Below are 14140 nucleotides of genomic sequence, written 5' to 3' on the forward strand. Positions count from 1 at the left end.
ACACCCCTCCATGTCTGATAACCATCTCATAGCAACAATCGAGTCCTGAACTCCATCGAATGTGGGAGGCTTCGCATAATAGAAGTCCCGATACTGAAAACCCCGACTAGTCCCTTTCTTTGCCGTTGCTACAGCCATTGTAACCGCCGCGGCAGCCGTCTCTGCAAAAGCCGCATATCGCTCATCAAACTACTTCAGTCATAGTGGTCCTGATCGACCCAAACAATTATGGCGACTCAGCCCGCAACAATGCATCAACCTCATCACGCCGGATCTCGCGAATCCTCGCATCCCGCTCGCTCGTGCTCGTCCGACCGATAACCGGATAACAAGATAGCCACAAGCATCATCCACTACGAACCATGGTACTCATCCCATGACATCCCTCCTCAACATGCTTCAGTGTATGGTACCTGAACCATAGCACCACTCCTCAATCTGCTCCATTGTATAGCACTCGAACCACAACATCTCTCTCAATCTGCTCCGATGTATGGTGCCCGGACCATAACATCACTCTGTATCCGCTCCGATGTATGGTATCCGATCCATACATCACCCCTCAACCTGTTCCTTAGGACCTTTGGGATGCCCCCTGTATCAAGTATGGGTCCTCTGCTTTCGGTAGTACGGGCCCATACTACCTGCCACATCTACCCATACTTTCCACACGGACCATCCCAGAGTTCCTAAGTAGCTGATAAACCTGCTCTTTCACCCATCTCATCGCGCGTGCTCGCTTTCCAGCGAAATCTTCTACCCTACCCGCGCACTCATCTGGCTAGGTTTACTCCCTAGTCCCTTCCGCCGTCCTCCCACTTCTTTGCTATCAGCTGCTGAAGAGTTCCTAATGATGCCAGCCCTCTACCTCCTGAGTATCGTCATACTCACTTGGTAGCTGACTCCCATCATCAATAACTCCACAAAGCACAAAGCAAGCAGCATTCGAGCATTGAAGCACACATAGGACTCCCCATCTGTGGTAGCTCCACCTTCTCGGCTCATTCTCGGGAGTACCTCTGTACCCCGTAGCTTTACCCCTTGTGCGTTCTAACTAGATATTTCCACTCATCACATACACACAAAAGCATAACGCACATATAACAGCAAACCCTAGACTAAGGCATCACAAATCAGGCCACTCTAGTCCTAAGATGTGGAATACCTAGCCTGTCTCTAGCATGCAATAATGTCTCATAAAGTGCATAATGGATATTTCATAATACAAAAGTAAGGGTATTTTGGGAAATCACCGTTTGGCTCTGGCTGATTGTACACACTGCTCTTTCTTGCTTTCTCTTTGAACTCTTTTCACTTTTAGAAAACCATTTATTTGGAAAACTTTTTCTTACTTCCTCAGTTTGAGTCCAGATTTACCCGTAGGTGCGTCCGAATCCCTCAAACCAAGGCTCTGATACCAATTTGTAACACCATGATTTCCAAAAAAATAACATTTTCCTTTAATTAATCAATTTAATATTAAAAACACTTGTTTAAAATCTTATTCACATTCGAATTACAAAACATAGTTTCATTTTCATTATAACAGAAGACCAGGATCCTCCAAAACACAACTCTTTCTTCGGTGTGTACAATCGAACCGTTGCCATCCCGCGTTACTGTAAGAACCTGAAACAACATAACATAAACAACGTAAGCACGAAGCTTAGTGAGTTCCCCAATATACCTTACGCACATACGCCTTCCGGCCCGGACCTTTCGGTCCACATAACATTGCCTTCCGGCCCGGATCTTTCGATCCACATAACATTGCCTTCCGGCCCGACCTTCCGGTCCATGTGTCTCTGGGGGCTTCCGTCCCTGCTGGGTAAACCTTCCGGCCTTACCCACGCCGACCTTCCGGTCCATCACACATCATATCGCCTTCCGGCCCATAAACATATATAACACATAATACAAATACTCTAACACATAAAGCACATATATCATATATCATACCTGACCTTTCTGTCACATAATACCTTGCCTTCCGGCCCATATATAAGCATGCATATCACGCGTAGCAACTAACTTTCCATTCATAGCATATAAACATACCACACAACATACTTGACCTTCCGGTCACGCAATCAAACCCTTCCGGGTGAGGTATAGTGAGAAGACTCACCTCGCGGTCACTGGGAGATAGCAACTCCCGAAATCCCTTGCACTTGATCCTCCGAGCTCCAAGCTCCCTGTCTCATCATATATCCTTTTTTTTAGCACTTCTATCTTCCACGCTAACTGACCCTGAAAAATCACACCAGTCAACTCTGGTCAACAGTCCATTGTCAGCTCGACTGGACTCGGCGAGTTCCCTGGCGACTCGGCGAGTCTGGTCGTCCTTCAATCCTCTGAGATTCCCCTTCTACTCGTCGAGTATCCTCTTTGACTCGATGAGTCACTCCTGGAGGAATCGCGGGGCCACCCCGACTCCACTCGCCGAGTCTGAAGAACAACTCGGCGAGTCCCAGTGAATCTTCAAGCTACTCGCCGAGTCCGATCATCCGACTCGGCGAGTCCACGCCATGCAGTCGATCAAACTGCTTCCTGAGATACATATTTTCCCGAAATACACCCTCATGGGACTTCTGGACCTCTAATCATCCTATTACTAGGGTATAAACCTTTGTATAACAACATAGTAATCCATCAAATCACCAAAAGGGTTTCACAAACCCTAATCCCATAACACATCAACATAGCAGAGGATAATTCGAGTTCTTACCTGAATAATGTATCCTCTGTGTCCCCAAACTTCAGAGCTCAATCCCCTTGATCTTCCTTTGGCCAAAATCCTTCCTCTTCTTGCACTACAATCTCCTCCAAGTCACTAATGGCCTTCAAGCTTGCTCTAGGTGCCACAATCGTTTAGGGTTCTCCACAATCGGCCAAAAGACGAACAATGACGACAATACAACCCTTATATACGACCCAATACGAAACGGTTAGGGTTTCTGCTGAACAGCGTCGACTCGCCGAGTCCATACCTGGACTCGTCGAGTCCAGTCGCGAACCCGCGACCAACTCTGCGACCCTACTCGGCGAGTCTGGCTCCAACTCGCCGAGTCTCCCCTTTAAAACACCCCAAAATGCAATTTAACAATACTTGAGATTTTGGGCTGTTACAATTCCCCCCCACTAGAATTAGACTTCGCCCTCGAAGTCTCACTCTGAAAATAGTTCTGGATGCTGCTCCCGCATCACACGCTTCGGCTTCCCTAGGCACTACCGATCTCTTCCGAGGCCGCTACTGAACCAATACCAGAGGTACCTCCTTGTTCCTCAGAACCTTGATCTTCCGATCTCCGACGGCCACTGGCCTCTCGACGTAACACCGGCTCGCATCCACCTAATCGTTCTCTAGTAGAACCACTGCTGACTCATCCGCTATACACCTCTTCAACTGCGACACATACCAGTGTCATGGATCCGTCCCAATTCCGTTGACAGCTCCAACGATAGGCTACCCTTCCTACCTTCGCACCTTCACTAAAAGACCCAACACACCGGGGCCCCCCCATTTACCTCTCTTCCTAAATCGAAGCACCCCGTCAGAAATACGAAGTCGCTGACCTGAATCACATACTCGTAACGGCGTCTGCCTGCATAACTTTCCTGTTAACTCTAGACGATCACTAACTCTCTTTAACCTGCTGAGTCTGCTTTGCCAACTAAAGCCCGATCTCCGTACTGCACATCACTCTCTGTAGCCGAAAATTACCCAAGATGCAACTCTGCTCTAAATCTCGACGATCACTCGACCCATAAGGGTTAGGAAACCATGAACCACCGGATCCCCGATCCAAAGCCCACTTTGTCCATCCCAGACCAACTGAGAAATTCATTCTCACTCCCAGAGTAACTCTCACAAATTCTCCTCTTGCCATCATATACACATGCTGAACTAGCCCCAACACTCGTAGGTTGGAAGACCCGATACACTGATGATATCCGCGAACATCTCCCAAGATGAACCACTACATCCACCCTACACTCTGATCAGATTCACACTGAGAATTTAAAATTTTCTCTCTCCCTGCATCCCTTCTGAGCCTCAACAGACATTCCAAGCGAATGGGTTCCTACTCCACTGCAGCGAACACAACGCTCAAAACCATACTCGAAATACTCCAACCAAAACTCTGCTCTGCAGCTTTCACTTTCGTGAACTTGCACCCCCTTCGGAGTTACATACCCTCCTCCTTTCCTTTTCCACGGAACTCTCTTGAACATAATGCCACTCCAACCGATGCCACGGTGCTCGCCCCAAGCGACACCACCCTTTTTGCATAACTGCTATTCACATACTCTGGTTCTCATTGCAGGGCTCTCAACCTCATGCACTCTCTTCACTCATCAAAATCACTGCCTCAGCTGAACAAGATCACTAACCCGGGGCCAGACCTTCCAATGCAATCACACTGCAACATACGCGATCCGCAAACCTCGTGCTAATCCAGCAATACCAACAGAGTCTCCAGTATGACTGGACCGACTCTCATAACACATACTAGCCACTCGAGGCTATATCTCTGTGGGTCCGTACACCCAAACTCTGCGAACCCTCAGGTTCTAACTCTGGGAACCTTCCGGTTCCAGCTCTAGAAACATGCACAACATAATCCCGTGGGATTAATGCAGCACAACCATCACGTACCTCAAACGTACCAATACTCTGATCGCAAAATTCCGATTACTTACTCAAGCTTAATCCCGACCTCCTCTCAGGCCTCCACAATCAAATGCCCTAGGTCTGTATCTCGCCCCGCATACTCAACACTCGCTCTCGTCGGCCTATACTTTGCGCTGACAAACCCTGCTGAATCCCAACAGCTAAGCACCCTTACATACTCATCGATCTCCCGGAGAATTTACAATTCTCCCCCACTAAGCACTGACTAACTACCTCCGATCGTCATTAACGACCTTTCAGAACCATCCTGCACAAAGAGAACATTTTCCCCCTGACTGCTTCCCACAAGCGTAAGCAACCCTCAGCAACACACATCTCCTCCCTGATCAATCCGCTCAAAAGAATCCGATCTTTCAATCGTCCACTCCACAACCGCAGATGCTACCCGTCATTCAACCCAGTGCCGCATCTCCACTATCAACCCTCACGAACGATGACCAACGGAATTCCCAAGCAATAACCCATAACCATGCCAAACCCGCAAAACAACGAATACCGCATCGAAATCCACACTACCAGCACAAACAATACGCCACAATCAACGCAATCTACTCAAGACATCAAGAGCATCATACCCGCAGTTGCCTCCGACACTGCTCTGTCTCCCTCTGCCGCAATCCGATAAGCACAACCCTGAGCCCTTGGACTCTACTCCATCCTGTCCTCCTCCTGAACTCCTCAAGGTGGCCGGTGCTAGAGCCCACACCGATCCTGCAAAAAGCTGTGGACAGTTGACCCTCAAATGTCCAACCTGCCGACAATGACGACAAATCCTCAAATCCCGAACCGGCACTAACTGCCGACAATCCCGCGCATAGTGCCCCTCTTTCCCGCACTTGCAGCATGCACCACCGGACCAGCAATTCCGGTGTGACTCCTCCCACACTTTCCACAAGTGTGGCCGCTCCAATTCCCCCATTCCAACGTCTACGGTCCTGAACCGTTTCGGCGCCGACTGCGACTGCATCGGGGCCTGCCTCAGCTCACGCGACTGCAACTCAACCTCTAAATCACGTCACATGGCGGCCTTCTGCAATACCAACACGGCTCGCGCCTCTGCGCAGACCTGAACTGTCTGATACCCCCCCTTGAACATACTCAGATATCGGGGCATCTGAACCTGCTCCGAAACGAACTCAGGGCAAAACATCGCCCTCCCAATGAACATCCTGGTGATCTCAGTCACCGACCCCAACTCCTGCTTCCGCTCAAGGAACTCCCGAGCCAATTTCCCCTTTTCATCTCGCGGAACCTAGCGAGTACTGAACATCCCTCTGAATTGATCCCATGAAACCGCAGCCCTCTGCGCATCGGAAAATGACCTCGTGGTCAATCTCCACCAATCCTTCGCCCCGAGCCTCAATAGGTTCAGAGCACATCCCACCCTCTGATCAGCAGGGCATAAACTCGTGGAGAAACACCCCTCCATGTCTGATAACCATCTCATAGCAACAATCGAGTCCTGAACTCCATCGAATGTGGGAGGCTTCGCATAATAGAAGTCCCGATACTGAAAACCCCGACTAGTCCCTTTCTTTGCCGTTGCTACAGCCATTGTAACCGCCGCGGCAGCCGTCTCTGCAAAAGCCGCATATCGCTCATCAAACTACTTCAGTCATAGTGGTCCTGATCGACCCAAACAATTATGGCGACTCAGCCCGCAACAATGCATCAACCTCATCACGCCGGATCTCGCGAATCCTCGCATCCCGCTCGCTCGTGCTCGTCCGACCGATAACCGGATAACAAGATAGCCACAAGCATCATCCACTACGAACCATGGTACTCATCCCATGACATCCCTCCTCAACATGCTTCAGTGTATGGTACCTGAACCATAGCACCACTCCTCAATCTGCTCCATTGTATAGCACTCGAACCACAACATCTCTCTCAATCTGCTCCGATGTATGGTGCCCGGACCATAACATCACTCTGTATCCGCTCCGATGTATGGTATCCGATCCATACATCACCCCTCAACCTGTTCCTTAGGACCTTTGGGATGCCCCCTGTATCAAGTATGGGTCCTCTGCTTTCGGTAGTACGGGCCCATACTACCTGCCACATCTACCCATACTTTCCACACGGACCATCCCAGAGTTCCTAAGTAGCTGATAAACCTGCTCTTTCACCCATCTCATCGCGCGTGCTCGCTTTCCAGCGAAATCTTCTACCCTACCCGCGCACTCATCTGGCTAGGTTTACTCCCTAGTCCCTTCCGCCGTCCTCCCACTTCTTTGCTATCAGCTGCTGAAGAGTTCCTAATGATGCCAGCCCTCTACCTCCTGAGTATCGTCATACTCACTTGGTAGCTGACTCCCATCATCAATAACTCCACAAAGCACAAAGCAAGCAGCATTCGAGCATTGAAGCACACATAGGACTCCCCATCTGTGGTAGCTCCACCTTCTCGGCTCATTCTCGGGAGTACCTCTGTACCCCGTAGCTTTACCCCTTGTGCGTTCTAACTAGATATTTCCACTCATCACATACACACAAAAGCATAACGCACATATAACAGCAAACCCTAGACTAAGGCATCACAAATCAGGCCACTCTAGTCCTAAGATGTGGAATACCTAGCCTGTCTCTAGCATGCAATAATGTCTCATAAAGTGCATAATGGATATTTCATAATACAAAAGTAAGGGTATTTTGGGAAATCACCGTTTGGCTCTGGCTGATTGTACACACTGCTCTTTCTTGCTTTCTCTTTGAACTCTTTTCACTTTTAGAAAACCATTTATTTGGAAAACTTTTTCTTACTTCCTCAGTTTGAGTCCAGATTTACCCGTAGGTGCGTCCGAATCCCTCAAACCAAGGCTCTGATACCAATTTGTAACACCGTGATTTCCAAAAAAATAACATTTTCCTTTAATTAATCAATTTAATATTAAAAACACTTGTTTAAAATCTTATTCACATTCGAATTACAAAACATAGTTTCATTTTCATTATAACAGAAGACCAGGATCCTCCAAAACACAACTCTTTCTTCGGTGTGTACAATCGAACCGTTGCCATCCCGCGTTACTGTAAGAACCTGAAACAACATAACATAAACAACGTAAGCACGAAGCTTAGTGAGTTCCCCAATATACCTTACGCACATACGCCTTCCGGCCCGGACCTTTCGGTCCACATAACATTGCCTTCCGGCCCGGATCTTTCGATCCACATAACATTGCCTTCCGGCCCGACCTTCCGGTCCATGTGTCTCTGGGGGCTTCCGTCCCTGCTGGGTAAACCTTCCGGCCTTACCCACGCCGACCTTCCGGTCCATCACACATCATATCGCCTTCCGGCCCATAAACATATATAACACATAATACAAATACTCTAACACATAAAGCACATATATCATATATCATACCTGACCTTTCTGTCACATAATACCTTGCCTTCCGGCCCATATATAAGCATGCATATCACGCGTAGCAACTAACTTTCCATTCATAGCATATAAACATACCACACAACATACTTGACCTTCCGGTCACGCAATCAAACCCTTCCGGGTGAGGTATAGTGAGAAGACTCACCTCGCGGTCACTGGGAGATAGCAACTCCCGAAATCCCTTGCACTTGATCCTCCGAGCTCCAAGCTCCCTGTCTCATCATATATCCTTTTTTTTAGCACTTCTATCTTCCACGCTAACTGACCCTGAAAAATCACACCAGTCAACTCTGGTCAACAGTCCATTGTCAGCTCGACTGGACTCGGCGAGTTCCCTGGCGACTCGGCGAGTCTGGTCGTCCTTCAATCCTCTGAGATTCCCCTTCTACTCGTCGAGTATCCTCTTTGACTCGATGAGTCACTCCTGGAGGAATCGCGGGGCCACCCCGACTCCACTCGCCGAGTCTGAAGAACAACTCGGCGAGTCCCAGTGAATCTTCAAGCTACTCGCCGAGTCCGATCATCCGACTCGGCGAGTCCACGCCATGCAGTCGATCAAACTGCTTCCTGAGATACATATTTTCCCGAAATACACCCTCATGGGACTTCTGGACCTCTAATCATCCTATTACTAGGGTATAAACCTTTGTATAACAACATAGTAATCCATCAAATCACCAAAAGGGTTTCACAAACCCTAATCCCATAACACATCAACATAGCAGAGGATAATTCGAGTTCTTACCTGAATAATGTATCCTCTGTGTCCCCAAACTTCAGAGCTCAATCCCCTTGATCTTCCTTTGGCCAAAATCCTTCCTCTTCTTGCACTACAATCTCCTCCAAGTCACTAATGGCCTTCAAGCTTGCTCTAGGTGCCACAATCGTTTAGGGTTCTCCACAATCGGCCAAAAGACGAACAATGACGACAATACAACCCTTATATACGACCCAATACGAAACGGTTAGGGTTTCTGCTGAACAGCGTCGACTCGCCGAGTCCATACCTGGACTCGTCGAGTCCAGTCGCGAACCCGCGACCAACTCTGCGACCCTACTCGGCGAGTCTGGCTCCAACTCGCCGAGTCTCCCCTTTAAAACACCCCAAAATGCAATTTAACAATACTTGAGATTTTGGGCTGTTACACATACAAAAAAACATACAAGATACTCTGTCACATAACTCTAATTACCACTCTTTGGTAAAGTATAGTGAGAAGACTCACCTCGGGTAACTCGGATGATCTCGAACTCGAAATATTGATCTAGCCTCCGCCTAATCACATAAAATAAATTCTCCTAATCAATACAGCTCTCAAAGGCTAGACTAGTCCCTCTCTAAATTCCCTCAGAAGGGTAAAAGACCATTTTACCCCTCAATTGGCTCGAAGGTCCAAATATTGACCAAACCCTAAAAGTCAACAAAGGGTAGTACGTTGCGCGTACCAGCTCTTGTACGTGGGGCGTACTCCGACGATCCAGAATCGGGGTCTCAGACCCTTACACGGCGCGTTTTGAGATTTACGCCCAGCGTAAGTCTCAATTTCATGCTCTTATTAATTTTTGGTTTTAAACGGTTAAGACATAAGCTCAAATTCCAGATCTGACTATTCTAAGGCCACTTAATCCATAAAGTGGAAACCTTGAAGCCTTTACATGGCTTTAAAGGCCTCCAATCACTCTAAACACCTTTCCTTTTTCCTCATTAAGCCTATATCTCATGCATGACTTAATATTCACGTCCAAGATTTGATTTTTATGGACCTACAACACATATTACATTGGAATAGGGCAGATCTAAGCTTATGGAGACTGTTTGCTCATAAAGTCTCCACCTTGGAACAAAAAACCCTAATAATGGGTCCATAAAGCACAAATAAAAGATAACAAGGAAAGATTTGTGCTTTTTATCTCTAAGTGAAGCTCCAACCTCTATAGAACTCAGATCTAAGCTTGTCCTCCAATTTCTAGCTTCCACAATGGCCTCTTCTTCTCCTTCACCACCACAAAACGGCACTTTCAAGCTTAAGAACACACACAAGCTTATAACGGATTTTTTCTCTCTTAGGGTTTCACTCTCTGTAATATGGTGGCTGGCGTAACGGCCTTATTATTCCTTTTATAGCCCTCAGGTCCCATTTAGGGTTTTGCATCTGAGCCAGTTACGCCCGACGTAACTTTGGTATGCCCAGCGTACCTAATAGAGTCCGCGTCCAAATTAAGCGCATGAGTACGCGCAGCGTACTCTTGAGTACGCCCAACGTACTCATTTGCAACATTTTCCACTCAAGGGCTAAACTTGACAACTTGGTAAATAAGAAGTGTTAAATAGATTTACCTGAATTTCGGGATGTTACACAATTGTGGGTCTCAACTTCTCGACTTTAATCGGTAAATGACACTTGTCAAGACGTATACGCTCTCGACTCGACTTTCCTTCCCGAGACTCTTTTAGCAATCTAAAATTCAACCACCAAAAGGAAATAAAAGTAACATAATAATTTAATATGTCTTACAATCGAAGCAAGCTCACAAACCAAACAAATTTAAAAAAACAAACTAACTAAAAACTAAATAATCAAAAATGAAAATAATCAATCATCTTCCTCGTCATCTTGGGCTCCACTCGTTCCCGCTCTGTCGCCTCTTGGCATCCATAACTCTTCCCAGGTTGGCATATACGGGTATTGTGGCGGCATGGAGTGTGGTCGAATCACATCCAAATGGGAATAAATACCCTCAACAAGTTGAGTAGTATAATTAGCATTCCGAAGAAGGTTATCTAAGTAAGTACCCACCCGACTTTGGAAAGGGTCGGTGGGCACTCCTCCCTTATGTTGTTGGGCCGCTCGACGATCTCTCTCCTCCTCCCCCCGGGCTCTCACATTCTTCCGTCCTCTAGGCCTTTGTTGAGGTGTTGGTTGGTCTTGGTACTCCACATCATCATTCCTCGGGTTACTCCAATGTGATCCCTCATTAGTTACCACACGCATGGACTCTAAGTATTCCATTGTGAGATCATCCCCAAGTTTGTGTGACAAAGTCCGAGTCAAACGTCGGACAAGAAGACCATAGGATCTCGCAAGGCGTGTAACAAAATGACACCCATTAATGGGGCTACCAGCTCGAGAAATTGCAGCCTTGCTGCCCAAATAATTCGCCAAATGGTACAGGATGTTGCAGAAAACTCCCGGTGTAACAATGCTCCATAGAAAAAATAGGTTAAGGCTAGTAACCTTATCCCCATGTCGCTTGTGATTGCTGGAAAAACCGATCAGGCGATGGAGAAAACGGTGAATTGGGGAGTGAATTTGACTCTCTTGTGATACCCCAGAATGAAATATCGCATTGGAAAATGTCGACCAAAAATCCGGTCCCGATGTGCCCGGTAAATACTCCCGTGGCGCCGTTCTCATAAAAAGCTCAAAAGCAGGTAGTTGAGTTTCCTGCTGCTCATAAATTCCCATTCTCCAGCCAAACTCCATCAGGCTACATTCCCTATACTCGCACCCAAGACAGAATACGAGTGCCCTTGGATAAAAGGGATCAACTATGGCGGCTTCAAAAGAAATAGAAGCGAAAAACTCCACACAAAGTTCCTGATACACAGGCTCACTAATTGCAAACAAATTTCTCCACCCATTACAAGTGAAAGAAAAGTTATACACAGAAAAATATTGTGTCAAAAATGGACCCATCCTCTCCATCAATCCAACCTCCTCAAATCTAGCCCAATCAATTCTTGGAGAAATTGCAAACTCCCTATTATGCAACCATCCTAATTTGTTTGTGAAGTTGGTTATAACATGATTTGGCATGTCACCGGGAAGGTGGTATAACACGTGGCGAGATGACACATGCCCTTGAAATTGTTCATTGGATCCCCTTGAAGCCATTCCCTGCAAAAACAAATAAACCAGGAAAAACAAAACAAAAACTCCACAAGTTAAACAATTAACAACAAATAGAAACCAAAGTGCCCAGGCTGACGTCGTGAGTAATAAGGCTCATGTCGTGAGTTCTTCACGAACAGCACAAATCAGTCAAGTCAGTTCACAAATCGGGACAATTACTATATTGGGATTTCATTTTAATGGGATTCTGAGTAAATTCAACTCACATGCAGTCAAGATTTCACCTATTAGGATATTGATTTTGACATTCAAATAACCACAAACCCTAACCGCTAAACTAACCACACAAGTTAAAAATTAAACATTAAAAGTAGGATTAGTGTACCTTTTCTTGATGTTAACGTGAGAAAAAGAGTGGAATATAGAAAATTTTAGATGAAAACAAACTTGAGTGGGGGACCAAAAGCTGTCGGCGACGAAGGAATAAGAAATGGTAGGTCAAAAGTGAACCTCATTTCTTTATTCAAGTGGTCATGTGTCTGTCGTCTCACATCGTGAGAAATAATAGCTCACATCGTGAGTAATGTTTGGCTCAAATATTTGGGATGTTTAACGTAAATGGGCTACTACAATAATTATAAACGAGCCTAGAAAATTTATGGGTAAATGCATGCCATTCCGCATGTCAGTCTAGACTCACGTCGTGATCCATACGCGCTCACGTCGTGAGGTCGCTATTCTTTGAAAAAATAAATTCATTTGACAACCCTTAAGTTTTAGACCATTAAATGTCAGGGACCCCCACACTCGATTTTTCCATTCGGAGGATTTTTAGAAGATGAAGTAATCAAATTGCCTAAAAACTAAAAAAAATGCAAACACTAAAAAGAAAAAAAATGCAAACCAAACTCGGGTTGCCTCCCGAGAAGCACTTCTTTTTCATGGAGTCGTGAGCTGGACTCTGTGCCTCCTACGTTGAGCTGTCAAAGGAGTCCATCACAACCTGCACCTTCTGTTCTTTCCATACACTTTTGTACACTTGGACTCATCGAATGTACTCCTTTTTTGAATTCTCCTTTTTAGCTTTGTTCTCGTCTCCATCGAGCTTGCGTTTGATCTCTTTAGTCTCTAATTTTTCTTCACTTTTCTGAAGCTCCCTAGTATCCTTTTCTTCCTTTACCACTGGACTCGTCTACTTGGAAGTAGCCTCGTCTTCATCACTCGACAAATCATCGCTTTCCTCACTCATCAAAGTTGTTGGTTTTGTGTAGGTAATGACTTCAACGAACAACAGGACAGATTCTCTCGATTTGGTGCGTTTGACTTTATGAATTGTCTAGATTTCTTCTTCCATGAGTTTCTCCAATTCTTCAAGATCATTATCTTCATCCGTATTGAACACCTCACCTTTTACATCTTCTCCTTGAAAACCATCTTGTATTCCGAAAGTCTCCTCATTATCAACAACCCTTAATGTAAGCTTGGATTCACGGACATCAACTAGAGCTCTAGCAGTATTAAGTAGAGGGCGACCAAGAATAATTGGGACATTAACATCCTCCTTCATATCCATAACCACAAAGTCAACCGGGAAAACGAATCTCCCAATTTTAACCAGGATGTCTTCTACAATACCCCTTCGGTGAGTCACTAAACGATTAGCCATGTGAATAGTCATCTTTGTAGCCTTCATCTTCTGAATATTTTGCTTTTGATAGAATGAAAATGGCATCAAATTTATGTTGGCCCCAGAATCGGCTAAAGCATAAGTCTTCAAATGGTTTCCAAACTCACATGGAAGAGAGAGGCATCCAGGATCTCCCATCTTCTTAGGTATCTCTCCCAATACAACTCTTGAACTTTGTTCACTAAGAATTAATTTAGAGTTCTTCTTTAATTGTTGACGAGTGTCTATAAGATCTTGTAGGAACTTCGCGTATTCTGGAATTTTTGAAAGTGAATCGATAAATGGGGTATTAATAGGAATACCCTTTAATTGCTGAATAAACTCTAGATGTTCCCTTTCCAGTGAACTGAGATGTGCTTGAGACAGAAACAGCAAAGGCGGTCGGTAAGCCGGAACGGATTCTGAATTTTTCTATTCATACCAAGCCCACGTCGTGAGCATGGCGGGCTCATGACGTGAATCTGGTGTTTCAGCAACAATTTCATTTTCGAGCTTCGACTTCT

General features: G+C 45.9%; 1 protein-coding gene across 1 annotated transcript; it reads right to left on the reverse strand.

Annotated features, from left to right (window-relative positions):
* Nucleotides 1-13286: 13286 nt before the first annotated feature.
* Nucleotides 13287-13775, reverse strand: LOC111906773 (uncharacterized). The gene has a single exon (XM_023902545.1). It carries the CDS (start codon nucleotides 13773-13775, stop codon nucleotides 13287-13289), a length of 489 nt encoding a protein of 162 aa, XP_023758313.1.
* Between the last annotated feature and the right edge of the window lie 365 nt (nucleotides 13776-14140).

This window comes from Lactuca sativa, chromosome 4 (genome assembly GCF_002870075.4).
Source record: "Lactuca sativa cultivar Salinas chromosome 4, Lsat_Salinas_v11, whole genome shotgun sequence".
Lineage (NCBI taxonomy): Eukaryota > Viridiplantae > Streptophyta > Magnoliopsida > Asterales > Asteraceae > Lactuca > Lactuca sativa.

Excerpts from the sequence above, each read along its gene's own strand:
- LOC111906773 (XM_023902545.1), bottom strand. The coding sequence starts at position 13,775 with ATGGGAGATCCTGGATGCCTCTCTCTTCCATGTGAGTTTGGAAACCAT.